Source organism: Stegodyphus dumicola, chromosome 4 (genome assembly GCF_044657685.1).
Source record: "Stegodyphus dumicola isolate Sdum_Otavi_A_Nest chromosome 4, ASM4465768v1".
Lineage (NCBI taxonomy): Eukaryota > Metazoa > Arthropoda > Arachnida > Araneae > Eresidae > Stegodyphus > Stegodyphus dumicola.
Window position 1 is genome coordinate 193,735,906 of NC_140771.1, and position 18,936 is coordinate 193,754,841.

Consider the following 18,936-nt stretch of genomic DNA (forward strand, 5'->3'; position numbering starts at 1 on the left):
AATAGTGAGTCGTTGAATTAGATAAAATAATTATAAAGTTGGAAGAAAACGATATGTTTAAATATTAGTTTCGATTCGAAAACAAGCTTTATCTTTAGGTTTAACGGACCAGTAATCCTCAAGAACGCAATGAACCAACTGGTCGACTAGAGTACTAAACTTCTGTGCAGGCTTATAATGAGACATGCCCAATAAATAAAACTCATTATGTTGAAGCACAAGTTTTAATTTAAACGTTACTGCTAACTTGAAATTTGTTGAATCATTAGCCACGTTTGCGGATAAGATTAATAAGATTACTAAAGCCTTGTCACTTAGGGTATAAAATCCTTGGCGAACCTTTAGATAAGTAACGTTTTTGGTCAACTAATAGTTTTATGATAGCGACAAAAATTACTTGCATTGTGTTAGAAATTTGCGTTCATCCTCGCCTCTGCGGACTAAAAAGGATAAGAACTGCAATGCATTTAATCCGCTTAAAAGCGTTACGTATTGTTCTTGTGGCTTATCTTGATGTAGCTATCCGTGAGGTTACCGTCATGGTTGCAGCTTTGGTCCTTTCCATCATGGTGCGGCATTGTGAAGAACGGAATCCTGACGGTAATTTAACTGTTAAACACAGCAACCGCAATGGGAGCCTCTAGAGTGTTGGATTCCAGCCCAGGCCGTATCTACTTTGAGGCAATGCATTGACTCGTAGTCAAGTGTCTAATGACGGATATAATGGAAAGTATTACTCGATTACTTTAAATTAGACCGGATTGATATGACGCATTAATTATTATTGTCAAGTTAGCAATTGTGGGTCTAACGATGCTGTTCTTTAGGTGGACAAATCTTGTTCATCTATTCTGTTAATTCTAAGAAAAGAACCAACTAAAACCTTTCGTTACTCCCTTGCATCCAGGAATCACCCTTATTGTGCTTTTAACATATTCTGTTATGTAATTAATCTTAACAACACATTGTTCCAAATTACACTATTTGTTTACAAATTTTTAAAAAAATTATAAATTTTAAAATATTTTTTGGACTGTATTTTCTATCTTTGGATTCCTTCTTGTTTTCGGTTTGCTGTTTAATTATTTTAATTAGGTTAAATTTGGGAAGGTGCGTTGTGGATTTCTACCTGCAAGTTCTGGACTGATGGAAATGCATGATTAAAGATTAATTTCATACATTTGTGTATTTGAGCAACCAATCTTTTCTTTTACATTATTCGTTACTCCCATGCATTGACGATGATGTGCCGAGAGTTGTAACTTGCCTTTATTTTTCGCATTTTTCTTGCACAAAAGTGGGATTTTGGGATGATTTTTTTTATTACGTTGGTTTGCCTGAAGAGTCTGAAACAGCTGTCTCATGTCTCATTATTGTTTGGTTTTTACAATAGTTATATGAATTAACAATTTTGATTTTTTGGTGCCGATTCATTACTTCCAAATTAAATATGATATTTGAATTTGCTTAGATTATGTTTAAATTTTAATAAATAGTAATATAGATAGTAATATAAACTGAAGAAATATTTAGATAAACAGGAATACTGCTATCAGTATATATATACATATACATACATACATATATTTACACACACGCACATATGCAACTACGGCCAAAAATATTTTTACCCAGCCTTTATTTTTTTTCCGGCTGCTGGTCGTAGACATATATTTACAATAACAAAAATGTCTTAAATAACGTAAATATCCATGTTCTCACCTTTTTTACTTTAAAGAAATCAATTTTATAAAAATTAATAAATCTGTCAATTTTATGAAAAAAATTACTAAAGTTAACTTTTGCACTTTCGTCCGGCATATATAAAACTTATATTTATGAAAATTTTGTATTCGTTTTAAGAAACAAAGCACAAGAAAGCTCGACTCTCGTTCGATAAAAATGGACCGAGATTTTCATATTATGGCTCGTACCCAAACTGAAGAGCTAAATGTCTGCTTTTGTACGCAACTGAAAATAAAATATCAAATTAGAAAAATGTTTCTGATTCCAAGAGATTAAATGACGAACATTTCTGTGCATATGCTTATGAATAATACTGATCGATATAAATATTTCAATATGGATGTGTTATTCAGAGATTCTTACGGAATTCACATTGAAGGAAACAGTAGCGTCAATACTGGTATGTAACTAATCGTAGCAGCATTTGAATTATTTAAAAATGAAAAATGTTTGTAGTTTCATGAATTTATTATACGATTACTAGATTTGATTCTAGTAATCGTATAATAAAGCAGTAGTTACCAAACGTTTTGACTCGCGAAGCACTTTTTAGTATTAGCTGAAGCTTTTTAGACCTATCCTATGTCTGACAAGTTAATAATGCTTAAGGACAATGCAATAAGAAGATAAAAAAAAGTATAGTTATGAAGGAAGTGTAAAGTAAGAAAATACCTAAACAGCTCTTCAGTGAAGTAAAATTATATTTTTTAAATTTGAAATTTGTTTGTTCTCAAAGTGATGATGTCAAAATTTTACCGGTTCAATAAGTCCAACCAATTTGTATTACAAGAGAAGTTTTGCATTGCAACTGAGAATATCAGAATACACAATAAATTCAATTTCTATAAGTTAATCGTTACAAACAGCTATATTCGTTCATTATTTGTTATTTTAAATTTTTATTTTATAGAAGACAATTACAATTTAACGTTACCACTATAAAATTATACTGTAGTGTAGGTTTTATTAAGACGGATAAAACTAAGAAAATAAGTTAATAAAATATAGATTTAGAGGAATAAAGAACTCCGTAGAAACGTTTAATGAGACACATGCGGTTGCTGTTCTGCGCAGAGTTCTTTGAGTTCAGCTGTTGACAATCTCAGGAGAATGCCTTGTTCCGCATTGACGCGGATTTTGTATTTTATTAATTGTACAGGTTGAGAATCCTGCTTTAGAGGAATGTGTAGTTGAGAAAGACAGCAGCACTATATTTTTTTTTCTCGGAGAAGATTTTGAAAACACCTCTGTCTTTGAAAGTGAGTTTTAGTTCTGTATAGCATGCCAAATCTATGAAAATATCGTATTCCGTTGAGTTTAATTATGATAGTTTTTTATTCTAACTGAATGCGTTTCATATCTATTCAAAGTCACTCATATATCGAAGTTCAAAAAGATCTTTTAAAGAAAGATGCGCTGGAATAATATTCTGTATTTTTCTTTAATCTTGATGTTATTTTCTGCCGAGAAAATTGTAAAACAGATGCAATTATTTTTTTATTTTTTACGAATTCCAATCGACACATAAATTTTTATTTCAAAGAAGGAATTTTGCTTTTGCATAATAAACTATAGCGTTTGCTTCTAATACTGATAGACTCATTCCGTTTATTTTGTTAAAAGTTTTGCCAAATACGCCATTTTGCACACACATCCTTTCATCTTTTTCAACCAGTCGGCAATACAACGCTATTATTCATTAAAAATGCTACTACCTGTGCATGCAGTTTCATCAAATATGATAATGCGTTTCTTCAAGGTAATCATCGTACGTCAGTGTGCAGTAGGTATTCACTGTAATTTCTTATATTGTTTACGCATTAGTATTCAGAATCTACTTTCAAGAGAGCCCAATTTTACCCAGTTTATTATTTTTCTATTCATCTTTTACTAATGAACAATTACCAGCTGCAAAATGAAAATTCACAAAGAAATTAAAAGTGCAGAAATCTCGTGGAACCTCTAAGAAATCACAGTATTATCACTATGAACATCCGACGTGACTTTAAATAGACTAGCCCTTTACATTTGTAGGGGCTAAGTTCCGAAAAGCTTCCTCAAGAAGTCTCTCGAATGTTAACTTGTAAAGAACGGCCAAGAATCGTTTAATAGTGGACACTCGAAATTAAGCTTGGCGAACTTCTGTGTTCAAAACGTAATTTCTAAATTACGGATTTTGATTTTTCTTTTTGTTTCTTATTTTTTAAATTCATTTAAGTTTTAATTATTTTCGCGGAGCGGCGGAAGAGTCCCTGGAAAGGGCGCAAGGAGCCTTTAATGTTCTTCGGGGGACAGATTGGGAGTCGCTGCTCTAAAATTATAGAGAATATCAACAAAGTGTTTTTAGACATTTTGAAGAACATATAAATCGGTTTTGTAAATTATTTGAGCATAACAAATGCAACAAAATTATAACCATAAGACACCAGTAAATGACGAAAGAATAGCATTGAATAGCGATTAAGGGCAAGAAATCAACCTTGAACTATTGTAATTTATTTGTTAAACGATTCCTCAATGCAAACCGAAAATGAAGTCAAAAACTACAAATTTTGAACCAATTTCACTTTTTGTCGTATGGAAGACAAACATTTGATGTTTTATTATTCTTTTTGGTAGAAAATACAAAATTCTCTTAAATACAAGGATTTTTATAAAATTTATAACTTTAAATATAAAATACCAAAACACGAATATTTGTGGTATTTAAACATTTTTTATAATTTGACGTCATTTTTATTCATTTTTTCATAATTAGCCCAAAAGATTTATAGTCAGAGAAATATTTTTCGGTTGTTTCACTTTCCATTTGAGTCTGTTGTGTTAAATGTAATATTATTATTCTTTCATACTTAACCTGTCAGTTATTAATTAACAAACTAAACTATTGAAAAGCTATAGACGCACTTCAGCAAAATGATTCGCTTTTCCACTGATACAAAATGATCCGCTGTTCTATGTCTATTGATAATCCCTACTAAGAAACCATATTAAACTTTAAAACAGGCCTTTTTGGGCAATCGTTAAAATCTGAACCCTTTCAGACTTTTTTCTTTTATCTTCCTTCAAGTTATATCTGTCTGTTATTGCTTATTTTTATTGATTGTTTGATAATTGCATCGTTATAAATTTTGAAGTTTTCACTATTGTTCTGTGGCGGTGTATATAATTTTAAATAATTTATAAATTTCAAAACAATGATTACATAAATTATTTTTATTTTACTTTCTCCATTTAACTCTTATCATTTGTTGAGCAACAAAATTAAAGATAAGAACGAATTGTAAAATGCAAAATCCATTTGCTTTTATTCATATTAAAAACATATTTTCCCTCATTTCTCTTACTTTTGAAGTGATTTTTACTTCCTTGTACGAAGTAAAAAGGAAGTATTGTAATCGCGAAAAGTGTCAGGCAGCATATTTCAACGAAAATATCCATTTTGACCGCTATCGACTGCAATATAACGATGTTTTTGAGTGACATCTGTACGTTAAGGACAGAATAAAAGACTCTTTTCCTCGAAAAAATTATAAAACTGCTTTAAAATGAATTCTGAAGAGATTTTTCTTGGCGTCTGTACGAACGTGCATACGTATCTCGCATAACTCAAAAACGAGTAGCCTCAGAACGTTGAAATTTTGTATATAGAACTGTTATAACATGTAGATGTGCACCTCGTATTTTGGTTGCAATCGGCCGCACCAAACGTATATAAATATATTTATATATATATCCGCTCTGTTACCCGGTTCAGTGATCTCAGTTTCTTTACTCTTATATGTTTGTAAATTGTACATTTTTTGTTTTAAAAATGATTGAATTATGTTGTTCTTATCTTCCGGTTAAGGTTTTTATGCCTTTAGTAAATCTGTATACAATATTTTTAGAATTATCAACAATTTTAAAGTTGCTTAAGTGCCGCTAAGCTTAATACTTTTTTTGATGGCGGCCATTGCTTGTTTACATTTGAAACAGCAGAATAGTGCTTTTATTGCCAATCTAGAGAAACTTAGCTTCGCAACAACAAAGATAACACCTTCATTTATTATTGCAAATTACCTAAATCATGTTTGATCCTTTCTGGAATTTTTTCTAGGAAATGAGTGTTTAAGATTTATTTTGTAATTTTTAATACAGATATTTTGAGTTTTTATGTATTTTTGCCTTGTCATGAAGTGAGAACTGAATTAATTGAATGAGAAATACTCAATCGTCTGTGAAAAAGTGTTTCTTTTTTGTTTTGTATGCTTAATTTCTTTTATACATCGTTCTAGCTTTATTATAGTATTTGAATAGAACATGTAGCAACGATTAGATAATTCTATTCTTTAAATGATATAAATTTTGTGCATTATGAATTATAATATGAACGGAATATAATACTGTTAAGCGAATCTAGCGCCAGAGTGTCGCTATGGTAAACAAATACTAGAGTGAATTTTAAAGAATGCATTTTTTTCTATTGTGGTTTATGCGCTGTCGGCAAAGTAGATTTTATTCAATCCAATAAGTTTAAATGAAATGCAAGAAATGGTGTTGGTGTATTTAATTATGGCAAAGCACACGAGGGCTATCTGCCTACAGGGAGGGATGCCTTTCGTGGAGGACTTTCTAAGGGAAACTGGCTCGTATACACGTTACACATGGGGAAAACCACGAAAACGCCCATGCAGCCAGCCCGTTCGCGGGATTCGAACCTCAGACCGAACTACCAGTGTTCAGCGTCTTTAGAAATGCAAGAAAAAATGCGTATAATTTAATATTCCGTACAAGGAAGTCATGTGGTGTATACATCAGATATTTATGTTCTATTTTCGTTATTTCACTGCTTTGGATTATCTAGCAATTTTGGAATTGCTCTCGTTTTGTTTTTAAATTATAATGTTAATTTTCGAAAATATTTTGATTTTCAAAGTTGTTTTTTTTTAATGTTTTTTTACGTCAGTAATTTTTTACAGTAACTGCATACACTTTCTACAATTTTGCAATACTTTATACCAGCGGTTCTCAACCTTTTGACTAACGCTATCATCTAAATAAAAATTGAAAAACCTTAAGTACCACCACTCCATTTTACAATGATTATATTTTATTTTCTCATGTTAAAAAAAATGGTACTTTTCAGTTAGCCGGGCGCAAGCGAAAAATTGCCGAATAATGTAGAATTCCGCCAAATTTCTTACAACCATAAGGGGAATGTTCGTTTGGGGTCGTGTGCTCTATCCTCTGAATTCATTTAAAACAAATCACATTTTCCTTTTTTTCTTCCATCTTAATTTTTGTTTCAAAAAATGATGAAAATTTGGGACTTAGCCAGAACTGAAGAAGATGTAGCCTCTTTTTTTCAAGAGAAAGGTATATTGGCAAAGAATGCAACTTGAGATCAGAATCATGAAATGAAACTGTCTTTTTGTGACTGAGTACGTTAGCGGTGCAATCTTTCAACATGCCGCACGAAGAACAGCATTCGCAGTGGTACGTGGATCGAATCATCCAGATTGAGTTTTCTAACATCTTTTATATTTATTTACTGCTGGAACGAAGAGATGACATCAATCAAATGGTGTGAAAAATAACTGGATATGAATCATAATACAGTTTGAATAATACCGGGTGATCAAAAAGTCAGTATAAATTTGAAAACTTAATAAATCACGGAATAATGTAGATAGAGAGGTAAAAATTGACACACATATTTAGAATGACATGGGGTTTTATTAGCAAAGCAATAATTAGAAAAGCAATAATCTGATCAGAAAAGCAATAATTAGCATAACAAATTAAGACAAAGCAAAGATGATGTTCTTTACAGGAAATGCTCAATATGTTCACCATCATTCCTCAACAATAGTTGTAGTCGAGGAATAATATTGTGAACAGCACTGTAAATCATGTCCGGAGTTATGGTGAGGCATTGGCGTCGGATGTTGTCTTTCAGCATCCCTAGAGATGTCGGTCGATCACGATACACTTACGACTTCAGGTAACCCCAAAGCCAATAATCGCACGGACTGAGGTCTGGGGACCTGGGAGGCCAAGCATGACGAAAGTAGCGGCTGAGCACACGATCATCACCAAACGACGCGCGCAAGAGATCTTTCACGCGTCTAGCAATATGGGGTGAAGCGCCATCCTACATAAAAATCGTACGTTCCAGCAGGTGTTTATCAGCCAGGCTGGGGACGATGCGATTCTGTAACATATCGGCGTACCTCTCACCCGTCACGGTAGCAGTTACAAAACCAGAATCACGCATTTCCTCGAAGAAAAAAGGCCCGATAACAGTACTTTTTTTTAACTTTTTTTTTTTTTTTGGTTCTAATAAAACCCCATGTCATTCTAAGTATGTGTGTCAATTTGTACCTCTCTATCTACATTATTCCGTGATTTATTAAGTTTTCAAATTTATACTGACTTTTTGATGACCCGGTAGATTGGATCAGCTATTTAAGAGAAGTTTGCGTAGAAGTATTAGCGGAACATGTGTGTGGGACGGGGAGGGGGAAATCGGTGGTCCTGAAAAATAGTTGAGATAGACGAGAGCTTATCTACAAAACAAAAGAACAATGCCGGTCGAATTCTTCCACAACAGTGGATATTTGGTGGAGTTTGTCGCAAAACGGACGAATGCTTTCTAGTTAAGTTCCAAACCATTCTTTACTAGTACTGTTAAATGCGATATCAAATCACATCGAAAAAGGGTCAATCTTCTATTCGCTCACCAGCAGCCGAGCGGTAACATCGCTGAATACTGGTATGCCCGAGGTTCAAATCCTGCGAACGGGCTGCCTGCATGGGTGTTTTCGTGGTTTTCCCCATGTGTAACGTGTATACGAGCCAGTTTCACTTAAAAAGTCCTCCACGAAGGCATCCCTCCCTTAAGGCAGATAGCCCTCGAGTGCTTTGTCGTAATCTAATAAACCAAACCAAACCAACCAATCGTCTATTCCGATTCCTGGGACGGCTACTGTACAGCTAAAATGGAAGAAGCTGTTCTACAGCATTTCAAAGTCAATCACAGGTACAATTTTGGGTACTTACGTATTAACGCAACCAGGCCAAAATTCGCATAAATCGCCAAATTTGGCGACCCTACTTACGGCAACCCTACGTGTGTGAAAATAGACGAAAGTTTATTTGTAAAAAGAAAAAATAACACTGGGCGTGTACTACCACAGCAATGGGTTTTCGGCGGAATTTGCCGAGAAAAGAAAGAGACTTTTTTGGTTACTGTACCTAACAGAAGCGCCGTTACCCTCATGGAAAAAAATTGCGAAAATATCAAGGAAGGAAGCATCATTTATTCGGATTGCTGGAAAGGATACAATACAAGTGAGTTCGAAAATGCTGGATTTCTGCATGGAACTGTTAATCACAAATATAACTTTGTGGATCCCAACACGGGCGTTCACACACAACGTGTAGAGCGCATGTGGGGCTCAGCCAAATGGCGCAACAAAAAACAGAGAGGAACAGCCCGTCATCATCTTGACTCATACCTTATCGAATTTATATGGTGCCAAGCTCAAGCTGTTAATGGCGAAGACGGTTTTCAATCAGTGCTAAAAGCAATAGCCAAAAGATTTCCGCCGAAAAAATAATTCTGCAACTTATTCAAATTCGAAACCGGAAGGGTTTAATTGCTATTTTATATTTTAAAACAAAATAATATAAAAAACTGTATTAAAAATTATCTGTAATTAATAAATGTACATTTTCTTTCTATTCATACTTTTTTACTCAAACTTACAAATCGCGCCAACCTGGTTGCGATAATACGTAAGTACCCAATTTTGTTCATCACGACACTGGTGTAAACACTCAGAAAATCGAAAGACTTTGGGGCGTGGAGACTTTGGGTGAACTCGAGGAGTAAACGATACATTTGAGCAAATTCTCAGGAACATCACCATATTCTGGAAAAACCAATAATTATAAGCGTTCTTTTTGGGTCAAACTGTTTTGTTTACAATTCATTAATATTTGTTTATAGTTAAACTTGTTTTGCTTATTATTAATAAATATTTGTTTATAGTTGAACGTTTCTAACTTTTATTCCGTTGAATGTTTTGTCATTCGCTTCGCTTGGCGACTTGGCTCGCGTTTAGTTCACAATTGGCGACATTTGCGCCCAGCTAACGGAAAAGTGGTAAAAAAATATACATTTTGCGATTTGCACAAACTGTTAGCTATTTGTATTAAATATGCACACACAAAAAAGTAATAAATTAAAAATTACTTACAATTTTAATTATCAAAATTTAAGTTATAATACGTTAATTCTAAAATTTAGTGCGTAATTTTGACCTGTTTAAGACAGATAAATTTTTTATGTCTGGTCTTATTTCACTTAGTTTTAATCATAAATTAGGGTACACTTTGAATTTTGTTCTGTATTTGTTTCTTAAATATAACATGGAAGAAAATCCTTGCTCATAAAAATAGGCTGTGCAAAAAGGAAAACAAACAGTAGCTTTATTTGAAATGTCTTTTTGAAAATAAAAACGGAATATTTTGCTTAAGTCTACACTGACTACCAATAAGTATTTGGACACCTGTGACAGAAAAGAAAAACTAACTTTATTCAAAATCAATAGTTGGTAGAACCTCCACTAGAGGTAATTACAGCGTGGACCCTCCGGGGCATACTTTCCTCAAGTCTTTGTATGACAACTAGTGCTATTTTCTTCCACTCGGCTTGGAGAGACATAGAAGTTCCTTCACCGATTTTGCACGGGTAGTTCACCCCTGAATTCGGCAACGGCAATGCAACTCGCCCCAGAGGTTCTCGATAGGGCCAGTCCATTCGATGAACTCCATTGGCACTATACCAAGCCTTGGTTAACGTCGAAACATTGGCATTGTCGTCCTGAAAGTAACAGGGGTCCAACCCGTAAAACTGCCACAACGTAGGAAGCACATTGTCATCGAAAACAGTGCAATAGGCATCGGAGTTGAGCTTACCATGAATGGGGACCAAGGGTCCCAGCCCATACCAGGAGAAACACCCCCAGACCATAATTCCACCTTCGCCCAACTTGACTGTTGGCACAATGCATTCAGGCAGGAGACGTTCTCCAGGTAGACGCCAGACCCAGACCCTGCCATCCGAACGTTAAAGGGTGAACCTTGATTCGTCACTCCAAAGAACCCGTTTCCACTGATCTACGGTCCAATTTCGATGTGCTTTGCACCACATTAACTGAGCAGCGCGGTTGGACTTTGTGATCAAAGGCTTATGGGCAGCAGCACGACCATGAAATCCAAGCAGATGTGCTTCCTTACGGATGGTATTCGTTGCAACAATACTCCGGATGCCTGTTAAAACTCCTCGCAGATGAGAGCCATCGGTTGGGTGCGGTTCTTCCGAATTTATCTGGACAGCACTCGTCGGTCTCTATCTTCCAGTTTCGTTCGTCTGCCGACTCGGGGAACATTCCGACAATAACCGCTCACCTTACACTTCTTAATCACATAGGCCACTGTCGATTTTGGGTACTTCAGATCGCTAGATATGTCCCTTTAGGATCGGCCACATTTGTGATACCCGATAATAATACCTTTCTCGAAATCAGAGAGCTCCGAACTGCGAGGCATCATGCATGCGACTAAAGCCGATGCTGTTTCCTACACGATATATACCGGCGGAGTCCGTGACGTACCTTAGAACCGAAGATATCGTCATTTTCATAGGTGTCCAAATACTTATTGGTAGTCAGTGTATGAGCGACTATTGACCTTGAACAAAGCTGAAATCGCATAAATTTACGAATGTTAGAAAAAAAACTTAAACAGGATATTGGGGTATTTAAGTTTTTAATTTAATAGTTAAAAATATTTTGTTTCTTTGGGTACCACCTATTTTTCTCTTGCATATCACCAGTGGTACGCATACCACCGGTTGAGAATCGCTTCTTTATAGAAGCGATTCTTTATAGAAGAAGCTGGAGGGTTGAGAATCGATTTTTCTACTTTACTATACAGAATATGAGCATTTGAATTTGCTTTGCTTTTGGTTTATTTTTAATTATCCATCCATCTATCCATTTATTCAATCTTACATCCATTCAGCAATCCATTTATCCATCTATCCATACTGCATACATATACAGGGTGTTCGGGATAAATTTGACATATTTATAATTGATTATATTTTTCCGAAGGTTGGAGGTATTGACACACACTATTCGGCATTTAAAAGTTTGGACCCTTCTTCATTCATATATACAAGATGTCAGAAAGGATGGATGACTGGAACCCACCTGAATCATGGAAGAGAACAACTTGCATCGTGATGATTCGTGCCGGCCATCAAAATAAGGATATTGTGACCGCTGCCCAATGCTCCCTGAACACAGTAAAAACAATCAGGCATGAACTAGAGACTTGCAATGGTGACTACGAGGATGTAGCAAGAAGGAAGATCCCTAGCAGACTATCTGATTGCGTTCTTACAGCAGAATTCCTCGCAAATCTGCAGGAACAGGTGTTGAAGAACCCTGGCATTGGAATTTGGGCTTTGTCACGTGAAATGAATGTTGCAGCCTCTACTATGAAGCTTGCACTCAATGAAGACCTTCGCTACTACTCATACCCCTTGCCGCACCTCTGGGAAATTTCAAAAATGGTTGTCTGAAAATTTCTACGACTTCACCGGTCCAAATGTTTGGCCTCCAAACTCCCCAGACCTTAACCCCATGGATTATTTTGTATTGGGCGCAGTTGAAAAAGACACCAATCGCACTTCCAGTAATACAACAGCCCAGTTAATGGATAAAATTAAAAGAGTCTTTGAGGCCCTTCCCAGGGAGACTGTAGCATCAGCTTGTTCGAGGTTTCGAAGCAGGACTGAAGCTGTGATTGATGCGAATGGTGATTATTTTGAGTGAATCTTGTTGATAGTATTGTAACTTACTCTGCCTGTCATTTTTTTTTTGTCAATTCATTAAATTTAATAGATACAAAGTGGTTTTTCTTGTTCCTTACGAAACTGTCAAATTTATCCTGAACACGCTGTATATGTCTCTTAAAAAAATCTATGAAAATCTTCTTGAACTTTCAAATGTTTTTCTTGAAATGCTTACTATTATAGATTTACAAAAATGGAAAGATTATTTCTCGCTTCTTAATAACTTTCTCAAGCGTGCAAATATTTTCTATCTACAAATAAATGGTATTCCAATGGGAAGTTTTTATTCGACTCGCTTAAGCTAATTTCTAAAAATTGAAGTTTTTAAAAAACCTTTCTGAAAATCGTTACAATAAATTTGCAAATAGAGATATATTGATGATATTATTACTTTCATCAATAATAATCTTAATTAATAATTGAATAATTAATTGAAATAATCAGCTTTAACGTTTATAATCTTAAAGAAATAAGACTTTTTGATAAAAGAAGAGTATTTAATTTTTCTATACTTATAAATTGAAATATCAACATCTTAAAAAATGTTATTGCATATATAAATATTAATCAAATTGCCAGAATTTTAAAAACGTGCTTGGAAATTGTAAAACATCAAGAAATTCTTCTTCTTACTAAAATTTTACCAGAAAATGAAATTCCAATTAACTTCATTAAGAGTTTATTTAAAAAAGCTGGAGGGGGCTACATTTTATAAAAATATTTAATGCAATGAATTTTTTATCTAAAAATTTAAATAAAAGAAGGCTAAAGAAGGATATTTTAGAGGGTTTTATAGCATAATCTGTATATATTACTGTACTTCATTCTCGACTATACTTTTATTAGCAGAAGGTCTGCTGTATTCTAAGTCGTCATGATAAGCCAATGACGGGAAGATTTGAATCTTTTCTAACATTCATTTCTCTTTGCCTATTTCTCACTTGCGTTACTATAATGCTTTTCAAAACCTAAAAATAGAAAATTCACCTATTGTGACATTTTAAACATTTCTCCGCCAATTTGTTTCTCAATTGACTCCAAACTAGCAACCTTTAGCTTTTCCTTTTGCTTTTCTGGATTACTGTCATTTGTTCCTTTGTTTCTAATTGTGGCGTGTTTATAATTATGGTTTGCTGTTAATTATTATGTATTTAGTAATTTAATTTAATTTTGAATTATATTTGAAATTTAATTCAATATATTTGTCTATTTTTCTTCTACATTTTTGGACGTTGAATTTATTTCACACGGAATTATTTTTGTACATTTTTATTTCATATGTATCGAAATCTGTTGCGTCGAGGAAGGCGCTCAGGATTTTTAGATGAACCATTATAATTAAATTAGGTACTTACGTATTATCGCAACCAGGTTGGCGCGATTTGTAAGTTTGAGTAAAAAGGTATGAATAGAAAGAAAATGTACATTTATTAATTACAGATAATTTTTAATACAGTTTTTTTATATTATTTTGTTTTAAAATATAAAATAGCAATTAAACTCTTCCGGTTTCGAATTTGAATAAGTTGCAGAATTATTTTTTCGGCGGAAATCTTTTGGCTATTGCTTTTAGCACTGACTGAAAACCGTCTTCGCCATTAACAGCTTGAGCTTGGCACCATATAAATTCGATAAGGTATGAGTCAAGATGATGACGGGCTGTTCCTCTCTGTTTTTTGTTGCGCCATTTGGCTGAGCCCCACATGCGCTCTACACGTTGTGTGTGAACGCCCGTGTTGGGATCCACAAAGTTATATTTGAGATTAACAATTCCATGCAGAAATCCAGCATTTTCGAACTCACTTGTATTGTATCCTTTCCAGCAATCCGAATTAATGATGCTTCCTTCCTTGATATTTTCGCAAATTTTTTCCATGAGGGTAACGGCGCTTCTGTTAGGTACAGTAACCAAAAAGTCTCTTTCCTTTCTCGGCAAATTCCGCCGAAAACCCATTGCTGTGGTAGTACACGCCCAGTGTTATTTTTTCTTTTTACAAATAAACTTTCGTCTATTTTCACACACGTAGGGTTGCCGTAAGTAGGGTCGCCAAATTTGGCGATTTATGCGAATTTTGGCCTGGTTGCGTTAATACGTAAGTACCTTAAATTATTTAAGATATTTAATCAGATAATTTTTCGAAGAAGAAAATCGCAATGTTTTTTTTTGGGGGGGGGAGGAGAGATTCAATTGAATCTGACCTACCTCCTCTTGATAACGTTGAACCAGATTTTGATTGAATACCTCTTCCTATTTTTGTATTTTTATATTGCTTTCTGAAATTCTTCTGGTTTGAAAACAATTTGTTGATGCTTTTTATCTGTAAATTTTATTATTTTACTGGTTTTGATTTTATTTCTTCATGTTTTTATGAATGAGGTTTTAAATGTATCACTTTTTTGAATATAACCATTTAATTGTTGACAAGCATACTGCGAGAAGTAATATTGAGATATTTTTGTTTTTTAAAAATTTTTTCTGAGGCTGCAATATTTTATATACTGCTCTCTCTCTCTTTATATATATTTTTTTATGATTATGCTTACAAAAGTTTTGTTATCACTTAGTTGTGCATATGACTTTTTCAAAATAATTCTTTTTTCTTAGTTCAAAGTATACAAGTAGTCTAAAATATTACAAATTCTACTATTTACGTTTGCATTAAACTTTATATCTTATTCGTTTTAGCTTTCATAAAATTAACTTATGAGCAGTGTAGGATCAGATAAGTAGTATGTTTTAATCACAATTCTCAGAAATAATATAATATATTAGACTTATTTCATTACTGAAGAGCAAGTAAACTACAATGAATAGATTTTCGAAGAAATGCTTATTAACAAACTTTAAGCGTTGATTTTCAATATAGAACTATTTGAAAGTCGGTACAAATTTATGAATTAACAAAAATAAAAACAAAAGGCTTTTCCCTATTTAGTATATAATGTGCTCCATAAAAAATTGAAAAGTCATTTTTGAGGGTAATGCCACGAAACTTTAGAATTCTTTTGTCACAGTACCAAAAGATATGGTCAGCTCTCGATTACATTAGGGCTAATTAACCTGATCTTACCTGAAAGCAAATTAAGCTTGTTTAATCAAAGAAAAACTAAAAAATTATTGTTACAAACAGTCAGCATGAAAGAGAATTATCTATATAAAATTAGATTTAGAAAATTGAATTTAATAGAATAACAGAATATATATATCTTATCTATATCTGTCATAGGAATTCTGTGAAGAAAAAACTATTCTATCTCATGTTTTTATGGATGTTTAAAATCAATGACATTATTCAATTTCTCTTGCAAATGATATTCTTTAATGCTATTTATTACTTAGTTTCTTCAATACTAAACATGATTATTCTTCAATTGTTTACAATGTGTTCTTTTTTTTCAGCACTGATTTAATTTACGTAATGAAATGAACATATTCCAGAATAAAAGGTTTGAGAATTATGTCATATTATTAATAGTATTTTTCGTTTAATTATAATGTTGGGTCTTCCCTCTTTCCGGTGCCTTTTTAACTGCCTCGGATTAACAGCAATTTACAATTAAGTGTAGATGTCGTCCCAGTATTACACAGTTTAATCGGGAGCCAACAATTATCACACTTATATTTCACTGCTTTCTTATAGAACAGTTAACAAGTAAAATATCTACTTCAACTGAAACATGAATTCATTCTCATAAAGAATAACAGTATCTTATGAGAAATATTCTCAATCTGTACATTGTACTACTAATGAGCTTGACCAAAAATAAACGAAGTCTTAAAACAAGGATCATTGGGAACTGATACTTAAACACAGAAGCAAAAAAGAATGCGAAGTGACTTCCAAACACAGTATAGTTTACAATACCATAAAATATAGCTTTAATATTTTTTATCAAATGAGAAAAAATAATCTTTAAATTAAAAGTTGTGTTTAAACGATTTCCAATCCAGATATTCTATAACGTTTTGATATCTTGACTTGACAATTTAATTCCCTTCAGAATTTATGTAAAATAGGTTAATCAATTCATGGAATACGGATGTTTGCTTACATAAAAGTTTGTTGCAGTATTTTGTTGCCAACTTCATAGCTCAAAAATAATTGAAATCATTAAATCTCTAAGATAAAAAAAGATAAATATAGCACTAAACAGAGAAAGGAGACAAAACCTTCATTTAATTCTCCTGTAGTTATACGAAGGACGTATAACTATAGGAGTGACCACAGGAGTATAACGTATAACCACAGGAGTGACACAAGAAGAGATATAATCTCTTTTTCAAAAAAACATAAAATAACTGCTATTCGGCAAGCGTTATCTTTTATTTTTATTGTCCCTTAGCACCACTCAACTCTGCTTCAGACTCACTGTAATTCATTTTCACTGAAAATTATATAATATGATTTAATATTGTCTATGTTTTAAAAAATATTTTTTAAGTTAGGTGTTGTTAATGAACATGCTGTTGTCAATGAAAATGCGCATGCTATAGCTTGCTATTGCTTTACCAGAGCGATATGTTTCCGTAAAATGTTGCATTTTATCCAATTTTATATGAATTTGGTAGAATAAAGAGATGGGAAAATGTTTTCTTCTTTCACGCTATAAAACTATTTCCTCGACAATCCCGTTTAAACTTGTCGCAGTATTTCTTTCCTGAATTCATTTCCATCATATTCTAGTAATTCCTTCAAGCCTATACAACACCTTAAATAAAATATATCCATGTGAAAGGAATAATGTGCATCATAATCGACAGAAAATAACATTAACAATTTATTTGTATTTTCATGAAGGAGAAATATTCATTGGCTTTGTACATTTAATGAGTGTTTGAAACAAAAAAGAGCACCTTATGAAAAAGGGAGAATAAAAATTAATAGAAATGAAGAACCTAATTTATAAATTACTTATTATAACTTTAATAATGACTAAAGAAAACCACGTACGAAGAAAATTGAATTATGGCATTTAGTCCTTCCAAATTCGAATAAAGACGTTTACTAGAAATTTTTCCTCTTCCTCTGGCCAGTTTGTGACGGAAAGTTTTCCATGGTTCCTCAGTAAAAAAATTTGACATTCTCTTTAATTAAATCTTAAATACTTGAATACCTCATCTTAAATACCTCAAATACCTCATTGAATCGGGAGATGACTATATATGGTAAGTGGAAATGCTTTGAATGCTAATGAATAATTTCCACATGCTAATGCTAATCTGCCTATTTTCTATTGCTATAATTGCTATAAACATTACAATTGTCAAACAAATTTACAATCGAATACAATATGTGTAATGCTCATATTAACTAAACAAAAGCATATAAACCGTTTATTATTATATTTATATAACTCTGCAAACGCTAGGCTTGCTTTTGTGATCCTTCTGAATCTTGACAATTATTATATGGTTTGGATTTAAATATTTAAAATATATTATAAGAACTTACCAATAGTGTTTAGAAATGAAATGCAGAGAACAGTTTTGCGAAGACCCATTTTGTATATGAAGATGGAGACTGGGAAAAAGAATATTACATACACAATACTCATCAGAAGGCTTGTCCAGTTCACTGCTTCTTGGCTAACATTGTAATAGCATTCTGTTACGCTAGCTATTCCTGTATAAATAGGATACATCATAGCGCACAAAAGACTGAGGATACAGAACAGTAAAAGCATCCAGAATCGACGTTTGTATACTTTAATATCCAATGCTTCACTTTCAGAAATGTTTTGAGGTTCTGCAGCTTTTTTCGCTTCACAGTTTGCCATCACTGTTGAGAAAAATACCTGGATATTTATAATAGAACTCAAACTACCATAGAAAGGCATAATTTTTTGAAATATATAGTTATGCTTGTAAAGTAATGAAAGGGACTAAAGTAGAGGAAACTCGTATAAAGTTCTCGTTATTTTACCTTATTCATTCTCTCTCATACCTATACATCAATGAAGACAATGATATAGCAGTTTCAAATGTTATAAATATTCAAAACGTTTCTGTGCGCCGAGAATAAAAATGACGAAGAATATTTAGAGATAACAAAAAATAAAATTTCAAAATATTAAAAATTTGGATTATTCATAATATTAGTTTGTTAAGCAAAAAATTAATTCGTGATTAAAAAAATCGGTACATAGATCTGAGTTGTACTACCGACGTATCCGAATTCTCGCTGTAATTTATGAAAAATCATATAAATGTAAGCTTATGAACTACTACATAGGTATTTGTAATAAGATATACTTTGAAAAAGCCAATTGTGTTCTGA

At 33.0% G+C, this 18,936-nt stretch overlaps 1 protein-coding gene across 1 annotated transcript in view; it reads right to left on the reverse strand.

The window, feature by feature from the left end:
* Window positions 1-18,554, reverse strand: part of LOC118179856 (choline/ethanolamine transporter flvcr2a-like) — a 98,332-nt gene extending 79,778 nt beyond the window's left edge. Inside the window, exon 1 of the mRNA XM_085814294.1 lies at window positions 18,112-18,554. Within this exon, the coding sequence (XP_085670420.1) occupies window positions 18,112-18,496 (385 nt within the window). The 5' untranslated portion in view covers window positions 18,497-18,554. The remainder of the gene's footprint in view (window positions 1-18,111) is intronic.
* Between the last annotated feature and the right edge of the window lie 382 nt (window positions 18,555-18,936).